This window comes from Haliotis asinina, chromosome 8 (genome assembly GCF_037392515.1).
Source record: "Haliotis asinina isolate JCU_RB_2024 chromosome 8, JCU_Hal_asi_v2, whole genome shotgun sequence".
NCBI lineage: Eukaryota > Metazoa > Mollusca > Gastropoda > Lepetellida > Haliotidae > Haliotis > Haliotis asinina.
The window spans coordinates 59,553,323-59,568,505 of NC_090287.1; the positions used below are offsets into that span (position 1 = coordinate 59,553,323).

General features: G+C 41.4%; 1 protein-coding gene across 1 annotated transcript in view; it reads right to left on the reverse strand.

The window, feature by feature from the left end:
- Nucleotides 1-297: 297 nt before the first annotated feature.
- Nucleotides 298-15,183, reverse strand: part of LOC137293617 (ankyrin repeat and SOCS box protein 3-like) — a 29,989-nt gene continuing 15,103 nt past the window's right edge. The window contains exons 4-8 of the mRNA XM_067824262.1: nt 9,366-9,518; nt 8,181-8,438; nt 7,301-7,481; nt 5,911-6,662; nt 298-3,628 (exon numbers count right to left, since the gene is read on the reverse strand). Of these exons, the coding sequence (XP_067680363.1) occupies nt 3,423-3,628; nt 5,911-6,662; nt 7,301-7,481; nt 8,181-8,438; nt 9,366-9,518 (1,550 nt within the window). The 3' untranslated portion in view covers nt 298-3,422. The remainder of the gene's footprint in view (nt 3,629-5,910; nt 6,663-7,300; nt 7,482-8,180; nt 8,439-9,365; nt 9,519-15,183) is intronic.

The following is a 15,183-nucleotide window of genomic DNA, read 5'->3' on the forward strand; positions in this document are numbered from 1 at the left end:
GATTTTCCATTACAATACAACTGTCACATGATATATACAACAAAGATGAGAATTTTAAGAACTAGTATACCACATATGAGTCGTCATAAACTTTTGTTAAAAAAATAGTAATGTATTTCATATTCATTTACCCATAACTTGTCATAGATGTATCAGAAAACACAAAGACACAGACTTCAAACAGAGTTTCTTACGGAGTTTTAAAGCAACAAAAATCACCATAACCAAGCTACAAAACTCAAATTGAATATATGATCAATTTAAGTTAACTTTGGGAATAACACATTTTGTTGATTCTTTTTTTATATAAATTTGAGTAAAGACTGAAAACCTAGTTAAAGCTAAGACAAAAATTTGTGTTGAGAAATGTTAAGTAGAGACAGTGATCCGTGTAACCTCTGATATTCACTTTCCCACTACTAATTATATTTCCATTTAAACTTCTTGTCCAAATTGTGCAGTCACTTCACAAGTGAATAAATCCTGGGAAAATGAAATCTGGCAAAATATATAACTTGGGTACTTTTTGGGTTTCTAACTTACTACTCAGAGTTAAAATGTGTTCGCAAACTTATTTTCTCTCCTTTGACCTTGTATATTCAGTTAGTGTTAAATACACATCTTTGTATAATGACAAAGTAAAATATCTATTGTACATTAAATGCATGATGAATATTTTGAGGAAGTAAATGCATGATGTAAACCTGCATAAGTCATCTAAACATCATTGCAACAAAAATATTCATTCAGCCATGTAATGTGCAGGTATACCAACACATATATAACAACACACAAAAAAATTCTGTCAGTGCTTGTCACAGATGAAATGGAAGTCTGATTATCTACAATGCAAATGACCTCACCCCTATCATATTTGTACAAAGTTAAGACTTAAGTACCGTCCCCATGTACAAAATTGATGACACCCCTCCCCACAACAAAATGGGCGACTTTCCCTTCAAATCATCAACCACCCTTAGCCATAAATTATGAGCCGTCCCTAAACTGTCCTTTATAATATATTCCCACTCATATCAAACTTTCTAAGCTCTAATACAATTCTTTTCCATAAAGCATATGAATTGACTGATGCAAATATGTGGATAGAGAGACTCTTGTGAGTCTAAGTGCCAATTACCACTTACATTTCTATATTTCTATATAAACTGATATTGTCCAACTGTAGTACTTTGAGCATGTATCCAGTGAATGAATTAAGTACACATTATTGTCATTGTTTTCACAGATCTATTTTTAAGGTGATGGAAAACTAAAATTGACATTACAAAGCATGACTGATGATATTCAAACATATCAAAGTGAGAGAGTAGTGTAGTTTTACGCCGCACTCAACAATATTCCAGCTATATGGCAGTGGTCTGTAAATAATTGAGTCTGCACCAGACAAGTGATCAACAGCATGAGCATTGATGTGCACATTTGGAAACTGATGACATGTGCCAATCAAGTCAGCATGCCTGACCACCCAATCCTGTCAGTCGCCACTTACGACAAGCAGTCATCTTGTGGCAAGCATGGGTTGCTGAGGACCAAACATATCAAAGCTGCAGATAAAATGGATAATTGCTTACTGAAAGTAAATTTGTCCCATGTACAGAGCCTTATAGTCATCATCCTCTCAAGGAAATATTTGATTGTGCATTTCCCAAATGAGATTATTTACACTGATGGTAAGCAGATGGCAACTAAAGATACAGTCAAATACTCATTCACTTGAATGCCAGGATTCTGATATATACTCAGCATTTGAAAGATACATTCTGAGAGGAACAAGGGGGATAAACCAGATGTGGTTATTTGGAGATGTCAGAAACTGACAGAAATTACAGCTTGTATGTCACCTAGGTGAAAATATTCACTCTGATGATAAGCAAAAGCCATCTGATCATAGTCGACAACTCACGTACACCTAGATTATGATATATACTCCTTTCATTCTGAGAGTGACAAGGTTTTCAGGAGGAAGATGTACAAAAAGTATACCATTAGGTCTAGTCCTGATGACTTCATTTGATACCAGCTGAGAAGTATAGTTGTCTCCCTTTAGTGGCTACAGTTACACATGCTGTTTAAATTCTGCAATACCGTTTGGTGAAATTTTGAGTGTCTAAATTTTGACAATGACCAGGGCCCAGTTTCACAAAGCTCTCGTAAGCCTAAGATCTCGTAACTTTTCTCGTAGCATTCGTAGCCCCTATACTGTAACACAGGAAGTAGGAATGCTACGAGAAAAGTTATGAGACCTTAGGCTTACGAGAGTTTTGTGAAAGGGGCCCCAGTACATTACCTTGCACAGACAGGGACGATATTCAGTAATAACAACTCCTTTCAAATCAAGTGAACGTTTTAATAGACGACATGTGGTAATATCTAGTGCCTCCAGCAAAATAACTAAAGCTGATATGTTACATCACTGTTAACCTAAGCAATTTTCATCAATATAGGTTGTTAGATTTAAACCTATGCTTGTTAAACTACAAACTCCCTGATGGCTGTCCATGGTAATACAGATTACAAGACTGACCACAATATTCAGAAACTTGCCATATCTGGTCAGATGGTATTTATAATGATGGTGTACTTTATTCAATGTATTATAAGGTAGTCACTTGGTTGTGTATCCCTGGACCTGGGTATCTGCTGACTCTTCTGGACATCAGCAGAATGTCCAGGAACCTTCCAATTGCCATGCGATTGGCCAGATCAGCTAACAGTCCCTGGCCTTGATTATCCTAGAAAACAGCTGACCATACTGGGGTTCATCCAATTGTCCTGTGATCAGCTGATTGTCCCTGGGCTTGACTGTCCTGGAAAACAGCTGACCAACTGGGATCAGTCAGCTGTCCTGTGATCAGCTGATTGTCCCTGGGCTAGACTGTCCTGGAAAACAGCTGACCAACTGGGATCAGTCAGCTGTCCTGTGATCAGCTGATTGTCCCTGGGTTAGACTGTCCTGGAAAACAGCTGACCAACTGGGATCATCCAATTGTCCTGTGATCAGCTGATTGTCCCTGGGTTAGACTGTCCAGGAAAACAGCTGACCAACTGGGATCAGTCAGCTGTCCTGTGATCAGCCATTTATCCTCGGACCTGACAATTATCCTGTGAATCGTCTGACTATGCCAAGGATGAGTAAACTCCATGAGCGTGACACTAATTACAGAACATTTCTAATAACCCATGTGTCATGATGATGAAAACAGAATGAGGAAATAGATGTGACGTGTGTCCTAAAACAAGTAAGATGGTTTTCTGGATGGCCATATCCGGAATCAGCACTTTCTGTTGCTTCCTGAAAGTTTCCCTGGTTTACGCATTTTGAATATTGCCTCTTGTACTCATGATAAAATAACACAGTAACTTTTCAGTACAATTTGCAGTTACTACATGGAACCCTCCCACTATTGAACAGAGTCATTACTTAGTTGATTTGACTGAAGGTCTAGTACAAAATGTCCCAGAGTCCCGAACTCTGTGAAGCGAAGGTATTCCTTGATTGTGGAGGGCAGTGGAATGGACTCAAGGGTTTTCTTGTTGAATTTCCCATATGAAGCCAATTCTAGAACTATTTTCCGTCGGCAAATGTGAGCAAGGCTTTTCGTGGAAGCTGAAACAGAAACAACCATCTTAAGCTTTGTGTACATAAAACATCCCTGAGACGATAAACCAAAATATTAGTCAACATTGTATACATCCATTAAAAAACATGTAAGTTTCTAATAAAATTTACATTTCATACTTAACCTGACTCATGCTTATTTGTTGATCTCCTCCCCCTACGCAAAGATGGTGGAATACTTGAAATCCTTTGAAGCAGACGTACAATCACATTCACCCGCAGGATGCACCCCCATTTCCCGCCACATCAGTCACATAATGAGCCGTGTTTGTTGCTCTCTTCGACATTCCATCAGCCAGACATGAGAATTGCAGAGAATCCAACATGTCTGAGTGGGGTGGTAAGGAGGGCTTAACGTCATGAGTCACGATAAGTATAAAATATCAATTTTATTTATGAAATTATTTACTATTTCTTATCCTGACTCATTCATTAGCTTAAAGACTCCGATGGAAGCAGCAGTGGGTCAGACCACGATGGATTCTGTTGGCTGCCATACAAGTGCTTCCCCACCTTCGCAAACTGTAATAGCGGTAATTCTATCCTGATCTTTCTATATTCATCTGTCAAAAGGGGTGGGGGAAGATCACATCCAGTTGAACTTCTCTTCTGAAGCGATCGCTGACTAGAACGTGATAATCTATAGATCAGCTAGCATCCTGCTAGTGTCTAAAGCAACTGGATGTCAAGGTTACTCTCAAGACAACTTGCGACCCTTCACTTGTACAAATATCTTCATTAGGAGTACCGGGTCATAATCACTCATGCTAGTCTGTTCGAGATGTGTGCATGGATTCTCAACCATTTTACTCTGCAGAACATCTTGGTCTCAACAAGTCACATGATAAAGAATGAGATTCCAGAAACACTAGTTTCTTGCTCCAACTAGCTATCCATAACAACTCTTTCTTTATGATGCTGACCCTTTCTCATGTATAAGTAACTAACTCCTTTACAAGCACAGGGTCACCATCACTCTTGATAAAAAGGGGTGTTGTGGTACAACAAGTGGCCCTAACTAGTGAATGCCAGCAACATCGTCAGTGGTGATGTCTTGTAGGTAGTGTTTGGCAAACACCGATCTTCACATAAAGGGAGGAGATAAGCCAAACAGCATGAGTCAGGACAAGGAAATCTTAGTGCACTCTACTGCAAACCAAACAACAGAGGTCACAACCTTTGACCGTGTAATGAAATGACTAAGAGGAAGCTGATGTTCACACATCCCTAAAATTCATACGATGTAACTAACTGTCTGTTTCTCAAAGAGACAAGGTGGTGTTTTGAGGTCTAAAGTAACACTGGCATACATGCAAAATTTCCTGTCTACATCTTTATAGATCAATAAAATTATTAGAGTAAACAATATGTATATTGAAAGAATGACTCTCATTAGTCAGTATATTCTTGCTGTGCATGACAACATTATCAGCAGTCAATGACACTGTATGCATCTAACACATAAACACAATTGTAATAGCTTAATCTCAAAATACAATTACATCATACCATAATGGCCGGATTCCCTTTAGCTTTAAATATCTTAACCTGAAGTTTTCAATATATATTTCATAAAGACTTGTTCACTCTGGAATGGTCCAATTTCCCACATGGGTACAATGTGTGAAGCCCATTTATGATGTCCCTTCCATATCGCTGGAATATTGCTACAACTGGCAAAAACCTAAACTCACTCCCTCTAGTAGTCAAGATGAAAAATGATCCTGGGGCTCCTTTCACGAAGCAGCCTTTACTAAGATAAACCATAACTCCCCTTCTTTAACACTGCACTAAGGTTACACTCAGACTTAGGTAACCTTTGTGCAATGTTAGAGAAGGGGAGTTAAGGTTAACCTTAGCAAAGGTTGCTTTGTGGAAGGAGCCCTAGGGTTCCAGGTAATTTTTCAACATCAGGAGTATGTACTTCTTATGTTTCAATATAGGAGTACTGGCAAAACTTTAAGAGTACATTTAGAGTACTGCATGGAATGAAATGGAGTACCAGTGATCGTGTGTTTCACTTCATATATGCACCACAACCTTACTACTCTTGTGTAAAAAAACCTTTTCCAGATAAATATGTCCTTAAAAGACAAAAAGCCATTGCTGTGGAGTATATATGCTAGATTTTCTAAATTATCTCCTATAGCATAATACATATTTATACCCGTTCATACATCAATACATCCCACATCTGGAGCCCTGATGACCAACAGTCCAGAGTACCATTATTATGTTTAAACCACGTAGATAACATCTAAGCTATCTACCTGATATCCTCTGCAAAGTTTTGGCATCCTCAGGATCAAACAAATCACACACATCACTGGAAATGTCCACAAAATGACAGAAGAAGAGCAGGAAGCCGACAATTGGCAAGGAGCTTTTTCTGTCCTGTGTCTTGAGTAGATGGAGAAGACTTATCCTGTCCCCTGTGTCCATGTCACAGTCTATAGATGGGGAGGCAAACAGGGACACGGCCTCCCCACCTGCTACCAGCAGCGGCCACAGGTACTGAAGGTGGGTGGGGCACTCGTATGAACACTTGTCTGTTTCCGCCTTGTGGATATCATTCCTCAAGGCCAACAGCATTGCAATATTGCCTACTATATTATCATGGTAGATATTGGGGTTGGCACCATGCTCTAGCAGAAGTCTGTAGAACTGGAAGTTCTTGTTCCACAACATGACTAGTAACGGTGGCAAGTCTTTCTTAGTTTGTGAATTAGGAGTCAGTCCTGCTTTTAACAACAAACTGACTCCATCAAGTGGCCAGTCATCCTTTACATGACACAGAACTGATCCATGCGTGGCGGACGCAATGTCTGTTGCCAATGGCGATAGCTCGGCAAGTTGGTCTGCATCAAGTGGAAGGGACAGAGACGGATCAAACCCCGAGGTGAGGAGTGTCTTCAAGATGAATGTATTACTCAACTTGAGGGCAAGAAGGAGAGGGTGCATGTCAGAGTAGGTCTCTCGGAACACATGTAGCTGCGTCACCGGCAACAGCCGCTTCACACAACTGAAACATGACACATGATCATGAAGACAAAAGTTTTAGGAGATCTTTACTTCTGCTTTAAAAAATGATTAAATCCTCTTAAAATGACTTTTAATGTTAGGTTACAGAGATTCATTTCAAACAGAGTGTCAGTGATACAACCAGAGATGCCAACCCTATTTTGGCGTAAGTGTAATACTGGACGTCAAAAAGTGTAATGTGAACCCCAAAAGTGTCATACTTGTCTTCCAGTCGCTTCGATATAATGCACATTTTCACAAAAGGAATATTCTAGACAGAAATACACTTCACCAATCATTATGAAACTCCATACATAAAAAATAATTTTTCAGGTGACGCAAGATACTTTAATTCCTTACAAATTAACTGGAATGAGTGCAATTATAAGAATAAGCGATTTCTGTTGGCGTAAAGCATTTTCTTAACCCTTACATGAGTATGCTACGAAACACTTCCTTGTGAAATTTTATTCATGCTATTCAGCAGAAAAGCGTAATTTTTGCATAGGAATTGTCATGGCATATTAATTGGTCAAAATTGTAATAATTACACCAACAACATAAGGGTTGGCATTTCTGTACCACATCAAACAAGATGTTATGGGTATGAGATTGGTATTCCTATAAATCCTAATTTACCCAATGTGTCCTTTATACACGGCATACTGCAGTGGGACAGCGTTGATGTCTCTGACGGACATGTTGGCATTGGCCCCTGCTTCCAGCAACAGCTGCACACATTCCTCATGCCCCTCCTGTGCTGCTATCAGCAGTGGGGAGGCATTGTCCTCTGCACCTTCATTCACCAAGTCAAGCAGGCCTGGGTATAACATAGTCAACACTATGGATCAAGCAATCAGCATGATCAGAACATCAAGAAACTAACCTTCAATTACTCAGCCATGTGGTCCCATAGCATCTTATTCAAATGATCCAGTTATAGTTGCTTTGGCTCATAACTGGTGAAACTAAAGATTACATATGAAATGATACTTTGAATTTCAGAATGCTCTATTTGCTCAAATATCTTATGAAAACTCCATGTCATTAAATCCTCACTTATAAAAATAATCATAATGATGCAAGCAGAAACAGTTGACTAATGGCCAAAGTGCACATTTAATGATTAAACAATGGCAGCCATGTTTAATGCAGAACTGGTATTCTGTGAGCATTTACTAGCAACACCACAGCTGGGATTGTTCATACATAAGCCACAGGTTTCTGCTCCACTGGGCCTTGTAGTTTCAGATGAGATAATGAAACTGTAAATCCTACTGACAAATAACACACCATGATATAGGCTTATTACTTTCACTCAGGTCAGTTTAAATGCATGCATTTCAGTTTGGATGGCTACTTCGTACTATTTGGAATCTGAAACCAAGCAATGGAAACAGTCTCCCTTACTAGCCTGAAAAATGACAACAGAGGAAATCACCTGTAAAACCTGAATTTTATGAGGATCCAGAAGACCATTATGAGACAAATGGACTCGGGTTAGATGTAATTTCATTACCTTTGCTCTTGGCTGCCTTGAGGAGGCATCTGAGACTACCAGATCGACCAAACTGTGCTGCCAGGAATATGGGTGTGAGATGATGGTCTGCTAGCACGTCCAGCTTGGCGCCATGATTGAGAAGATATTCAACCAGGTTGTCCAACCCTTTCTCTACAGCTAGGTGGAGCGGGGTGTAGTTGGTGAACATCTTGGTGTTGGTGTCAGCTCCTCTACGTATCAACAATCTACAGCACTCATAACATTCCATTTTTGTTGCTGGAAAAACAAAATTAGACTATCTTTCATGTATGCAGAGATTATCCATAAATGAAAAATATGTATGAATAATGCTACACGACTGACTGGCTGGTTCATGTTATCAGTGTACTATCTACATTATTACATATTCAACCAACCATTTGCCACTATTACGCCAATGTCCCTCCACTGCTAAAAAAGTATGAAATACATATAACATATTTAAAAATATTTACTACTTTTTATTTTTTGGTCACTGGTACCTGCATAATCACCCATTCTAGGCTGTCAACATAACTGAAGACATTGTTTTAAGAGATGTTGCATTTGCATATGTAAAGCTTGAATAGTGGTCAAAGAGTTGTGTTGACCTTGAAAATAAGGTGAAGGTCACCAAATCCACTGGTGTGTGCGTAATATGCTAAAGTAGGCTTTCACCAAATTTAAAGCTACTGGCTCTAAGTGTGCATGAGATATTACACTAACAAGGGTTTGAAAAGTTGTCAAAGTGTCATGGTGACCTTGAAAAGGTCGTGTCTGTGTAATCATCCCAATGTGGGATGTCACCAAATTAATTCAGATGTTGGTTGGTTGGTCAATCATGAAAACAAAGCATATGGTCTAATATTAGTGTAAGATATAGAGTTAACATGACACAATTAGACACAGCTAAACACCTCTTCTCTAAATCAGTTTTCAAAAACAAACATGGTGGAACTCGGGCATATCAGCCCTGGCATCTAAGAGTGTGTAACCTGATACAAAACAATAATCCACTTCCTGTCGCTCTGTTCCAGACATGTCATCCTTCAAACATCAGCATGATTACTGTTTGTTCACTAAACAACATTCACTCAATCTTCATCTGAAATATCTTATCTTAAACTAACACTGAAATTCTTTAGAAGCAGTAAGATTGCAACAAAAGTCTAAATGTCTAACAACCTTCCCAAAGAGGTGTGAAGCCTTCATTTGTAGCGATGTTTGGGTCTGCCTGGAAAGACAGCAAGACTCGCACACAATCCAGATGACAATGACGGGCTGCCAGCAACAGTGCCGTCTCCTCAGCAAACGACACCCAGTCAGGATCAGTCTCATCTAAAGTATAGACATAATTCTATGAAAAAAAGAAACAAGACTCACAGGACTGTAGCTCATCTAATCTTTTAGTAACAACAAAGGAAAAATTGTAAACAATCTGATATTAAGGCCTTAAATATGCTGACGTTACGTTCCTGTCAAGCGTTTAATCAATCTTTTGTAGAATCATAGACATCAACCAAGTATCATGTAACTCATTCAAACATTTAGGCATGGCCAGATGTTACACTGACAAATAAACATTCCAAATAGAGCCTTATCTCAAACCAGAAAGCAGTTAACATGCTTAAATAACTTTTATAATAATTGGATCATCAGACTTATGTCAAGTTTAAGGACAATGATAATAGTCACTTAAACGTAAAGAAGTCTTTAGCTCATGGTTAAGGATAATACATCAGATACTCATGATAGGTTCAAGCCAAGGAATATTGGCCTTCAGCAACCCATACTTGTCATAAAAGGCGACTAATGGGTTTGGGTGGTCAGGCTAACTGACTTGGTTGACACATGTTAACGGTTCCCAACTATGCAGATTGATGCTCATGCTGTTGATCCCTGGATTGTTTACACCAGACTTGTTTATTTACTGACTGCCATCATTTCGCTGGAAATTGCTGAGTGTGGCGTAAAACTTATACAAACCTGTAGAGGTTATGAATTCTTTGAAGAATGTCCTCCTTGGGGTACATAAATAGCATTAAAATGTACATTTTAAAATGAGTAGTATAGGGAATAGGGGTTTTAAAACACTTTCAAGAAATGTCTCTACAAAGCCTTATTTATTAAATAAGGCTTTGGTTGGGTCATTAGCTCTTGCTACTATTACCCCTACTACAAAAAAGTTGGCAGTAATTACTATGCCTACTTTGTATTGGTTGGAGGTAACACTGTGCCGTACGGTACGATCAATAATTCTTCTCTTACAAAACCCCTACCCGGCCCATCCCTCAAGTAGTATAAGTTAGGTTCGTCGGCTTTCATATCCACTTTATCTATGTTGTAAGTTTTGACTGACCATATAGGATCGGTGGCTCGCTTACGGCTATCGCCCTCGTGTTCCCCCGGCTGGTATAGATACCTCACTAGGGCCCTATCTGGTATCTGTTTCTCCTTCCCACGCAATGGAGCGGCCGACTCTGCAACTATTGATTTTAGTTTGATAGCGTCTGCCGGTTTCTTACCGGTGAGACGGGTGACTTCATGGTTGATTGCCGACACCACCTTGGGTAACCTCGTGACCCATTCAGTCGATTGTTTTCCAGGGGTGACCATCTCCCTAGCATACTGATATCCGAACAAGCGCTCAGCCAAAGTCCTATTAAATCTCTCAACTATGGCTTGGCTGCGATGGGCTCCGGCCGTGCCACGCCTGACCTTTGTATCGTGTTTGGCTAGCAGTTGTGACACGGCACCCATGAACTCCCGTCCGGGGTCAACTTGCAGCTCTGTTGGCCACGTCAGCGGACTGCGTTTGTATATGCGTTCGAATCCTCTGGCTACCTGGGCCGAATCTTTCGTGGTCAAGGGTTCGGCTTCCTTGTAACGACTGGCTACGTCCACTACGGTTAAGGCATACTTGTACCTCTTGTCGTGGGGTAGGAACAGTAGGTCTGCCTGGTGAACGCTATTAGGTATGTTAATACCGAACCTCCTTCTAGGTACGTAGCGTGGTGCCGGCAAATAGATCTGCCACAGGGCTTGTTTTTCAAGCCACGCTTTGGCTTCCTCCGGGGGTACTCGCGCTATTTTAGCTAGCTTATCTACTGCGCTAGCTCCTTTCCAGTACCCACGCGGGCTGTAGTAAATAGCCTCAAATTTTTTCATGTCCATACGCGTATGTGTTTATCCCATCAATAGCTATCCAACGTTTCGTGTCCATAGGCGACAGGGACGTCTTGTTTATAGTCAGTCCGTATATCTTATGTCCATCACTTCTAAGTGTGTTCATTTTATGTCTAAAGGTACGGGTCTTGAACAGGGCTTCCTTGAATCTGGCGTGTTTGATGTGTTGTTTCACCACATACTTCTTAACCCCCTTAGCCTTCCGGATCTCACTATTGTCGGCTTTCAGTATGGAGTACATCTTAGGTCTCAAACCTATGTACTCGGCTATGGGCGTGCCAGCACACTCGTCCTTCATCTTACCTAGGACCTTTTTATTTACCGTACTGTGTATGGCATGGGTCTTAGGGTAGTCGCTGGTGTCGTATAAATCGAGGTGTTTTTTCATGTCCTCGTACACGTCCTCGGTTCGAATCTCCATCAGCAGGGAATCCGTGTCAGTGTACAGCACTTCACACCTGTCGCCGTACTGTTTCTTGAGCTCGTTGTAGTAAAAGTCGTACATCAGGTGTTTGGATAAATCGAGGATGCTCATCCCCACGTAAACGGGCCGGTTGAATTTTATGTGACTTTTCTTCATGTGTAGGGCAACCAGGTTGTCTGTGAATATCTTACTACGGTTGAATGCCGGACTGGCTATCAATCTCCTGAGCTTGTCTTCCTCACTCGACCGAACCAGCTTCACGGTCATGCGTTTCCTCAGGTTCTCCATAGTCTTACCAAACACCGAGTTGTTCATGAGCTTGTAGAGATTTTTCTCAAAATCACTGGTGGCTTTTTTTCGTAGGTCTGTGTTCATTCTGATGTAGGGCTCCATCCATGGACTCTGGTCGAACATGAGCACCCTGTGTATTTTGGTCAGCCTCATACCCAACGACAGGTACAGCTGTAGGTTGCGATAGTGAACGATGTACTTGGTCTTATTCATTAAGTTAGGCACAAGTTTTTCAACGTCTGTCACACGCCCACCCAACAAGTTATGTTGGTACTCAGACATCCAGTCTGGGTTAACCCTCATACGTTCGGGGGCCAGGGGGTAGCTGTTATGTGATGTGTGTAATTCCTTGGGATACTCTAAGTCAACCTCGAGGATATAACCTTTGTTCGAATCTGGTGCAACCCCCATAACATCAACGTGGGGTACCCATTCGAATCCCCCTGTAGGTAGATACTGACTCATGGCCCAGCCGTACAGGTTGTTTGCGTCGAGGTAGAGAATGTGATTGGTTGGTTTGTTAGGATCGTAACCTTTCACGTATTGATTATTTGCTTTCGCGTATCGTTTGGATGCCATGGAAATCCCACCTCGCAAACCTTTCTCAATGAATAGGTGCATGTCGTAATCTGTGAGCAATTCCAAATTAACTCCGGTCTTTTTAAGCAAGGCGTCCCACGACAGACCTGGGCTGGTGTAATACCATGCGGGGTCGAGTTTATACTGCTTTAAACATGTCTGCCTAAACGTCTCAAACACGTCGGCTAACAGCAGTACATCTGTCCTCAAGTACAGGTCGTGATAATCACCCAGGTTCTTACAACCCAGTTTATTCCATACGTTAGTCGCGTGCGAGTAATCATCTCGTGAGACGGACGCCTCATTCAGCTTGCTATAAAAGCAGTCAATAGGGGGTAGTCTGGTCTCGGTGAACTTAGCCCAACTATCCATGTACTCATAGGGGTACACACCCTTCCTCATAAGCAGGGGTCTAGTCTCGGCGTCTGTGTATCGATCGGTGATAGGGAAGGTATTGTTGGCCTTGACCAGACTGTCGAGTGACGACAGGAGGAACTGAAACGAGTCAATGAACCTAAGTCCGTTTAAGCTGAAGGAGATGTATCTCTCCATGTTGTTGGGGATGCACGTTATATTACCATCGATTTTCGCGATGGCCTGCATGATCAAGTGTGAGTCGTACCCTCTCAAGTTGTGAAAGACAACGGGGATGTTTATTGTCTTAGGGTTGATTTTAAGCTTGAGGTTGCACGCGTTGTGAGCGGCGCCTCTATACTTACCAGTTATGTGACAGTGATCTCTTACCGAATCACCGTTAAGTGGTGATTCACACACGTGACAGTTAGTGCTACTAGCGTGGGCTAGCCTGTCGACTCGGGTCAGACGCATGGGAGCGATTTTATACAATGCATTCCTAATAATTTTTTCTTCCTCCTGCAAACACTTTAGAAACCTTTCAGCCGCGTCAGGGCCCCTATATACTACCGGAGCTTTCGTTTCCCCGTCACAACGGACGACAATGTATCCAAACGAACAGGCTTTATGCTCTTGTGTTTTGTGGGTAAAGGTACCACTGGGAGCCTCACCGGCGGCAGCCACTAAGGCTTCGAAGTCGGCATATATAATATAAGGCACAGACATTTGGTTCTTGTGGTTATTGAATTTTAGGATATTGTCACCTTCCTTAGGCATGTCGACTCGTATGGCCGTCTGCCCCACACCTTGACAATCATCCCGGTGGGATTCTAATAAATCAGCTCGGGTGAAGCCATGTAGACATCGTTCACAGAAGTGGGTCTTTCCTTTGTATGCTGATTGGTCATACAACAGCTTGCTAAAGTGTTTTATCCATGTGTAGTGATACTTTTCACCTCGTTGGATCATGAATATATTGATAACTTGGCGATCCTTCACCGGGCTGACCCTGTGTACTATTGTTGTGTTACCTTCGTGCCCAAAGACATTTATAGCCAGATTATTCTGTTTTTCTACTTTAGTGATCTGGGATATGGGGGTGGGTTCATCTATACCATCCCAGTTGAGCCCATCGTCTTGGGGATAATTAGAAGACCTGTTCGGATTAGTGTCAGCTGGAAATAAGGCTGACCTGATAGCTAACCTCAGGCAATCGTTTCCTCTATTCTTAACGTTTACTATGGCATGTTTGTTTCTATAGTAGGGAGGCAAGGCTAGGTATGACCCGCCTCTGAATGGCACGTAGTTAGCTATGTCTAGATAGATATTATCGATTTTATCTACAACCCACCCGGACCCCAAGTGTGTGTAGCGTTCTAGGTATTCTCGTATCTGCTGAAAACTGGTATCGATTGATGTATCAATGGTCTCTGTATGTGTGGCGACCTCTTGTTGGCCTCGGAAGTAAGGCTGAACATACTCAGTGGTACTCCCAACCTGCTTATCGAGCGACATTTTCACTGTGATCTGAAACTTGATACTTCCTAGGTTATTTAGTTCCTGGTTGACCTTATCAGCTATCAGAGGCTTGATATCTGTAATGTCTATGTTTCTATCAACGTGCATGCGCCAACCTCTCAAATAGTTGCCTACAGCGCGCTCAGTGCGCACGAACTGTAGGTCAATAGCTCTATTCTGTCGTAATAATTCTACAAGCTGTGGTTTTCTCATACGGGAATACCCGCCTAAACCCAAATCGTGTGCCTCGGCTTTCAGTTGTTTTACAGTGGGACGTGCTACGGGGGCATGTGATAACAATGCGGTTAACCCGGCTCTCCCCAGGTTTGAATAACCCGTGTATCCAAGCTGTTTTGCTTGAGCTTTTAATTGTTTTACTGTAGGAGGGGCTTCTAAACCTAGTAATCTCAACAATGCTGACTTCCGCATTCTAGAATACCCGATCACACCTCTCTGTTTTGCGACCCGCTTGAGCTCGCTTACAGTAGACATCGTGTTTACACCTAAGAGAACCAATGTCTAATTGCTTCACAGTAAAGGGAGGTAACCCTTTCACACACTGGAGTCTATCTTGAGCAGTCGCCTACGTTCTTTTATGTAGCCTTTTTTATTCTCGTAGATGAGTTGATGTCTGACTACGTTCGCTCCGTG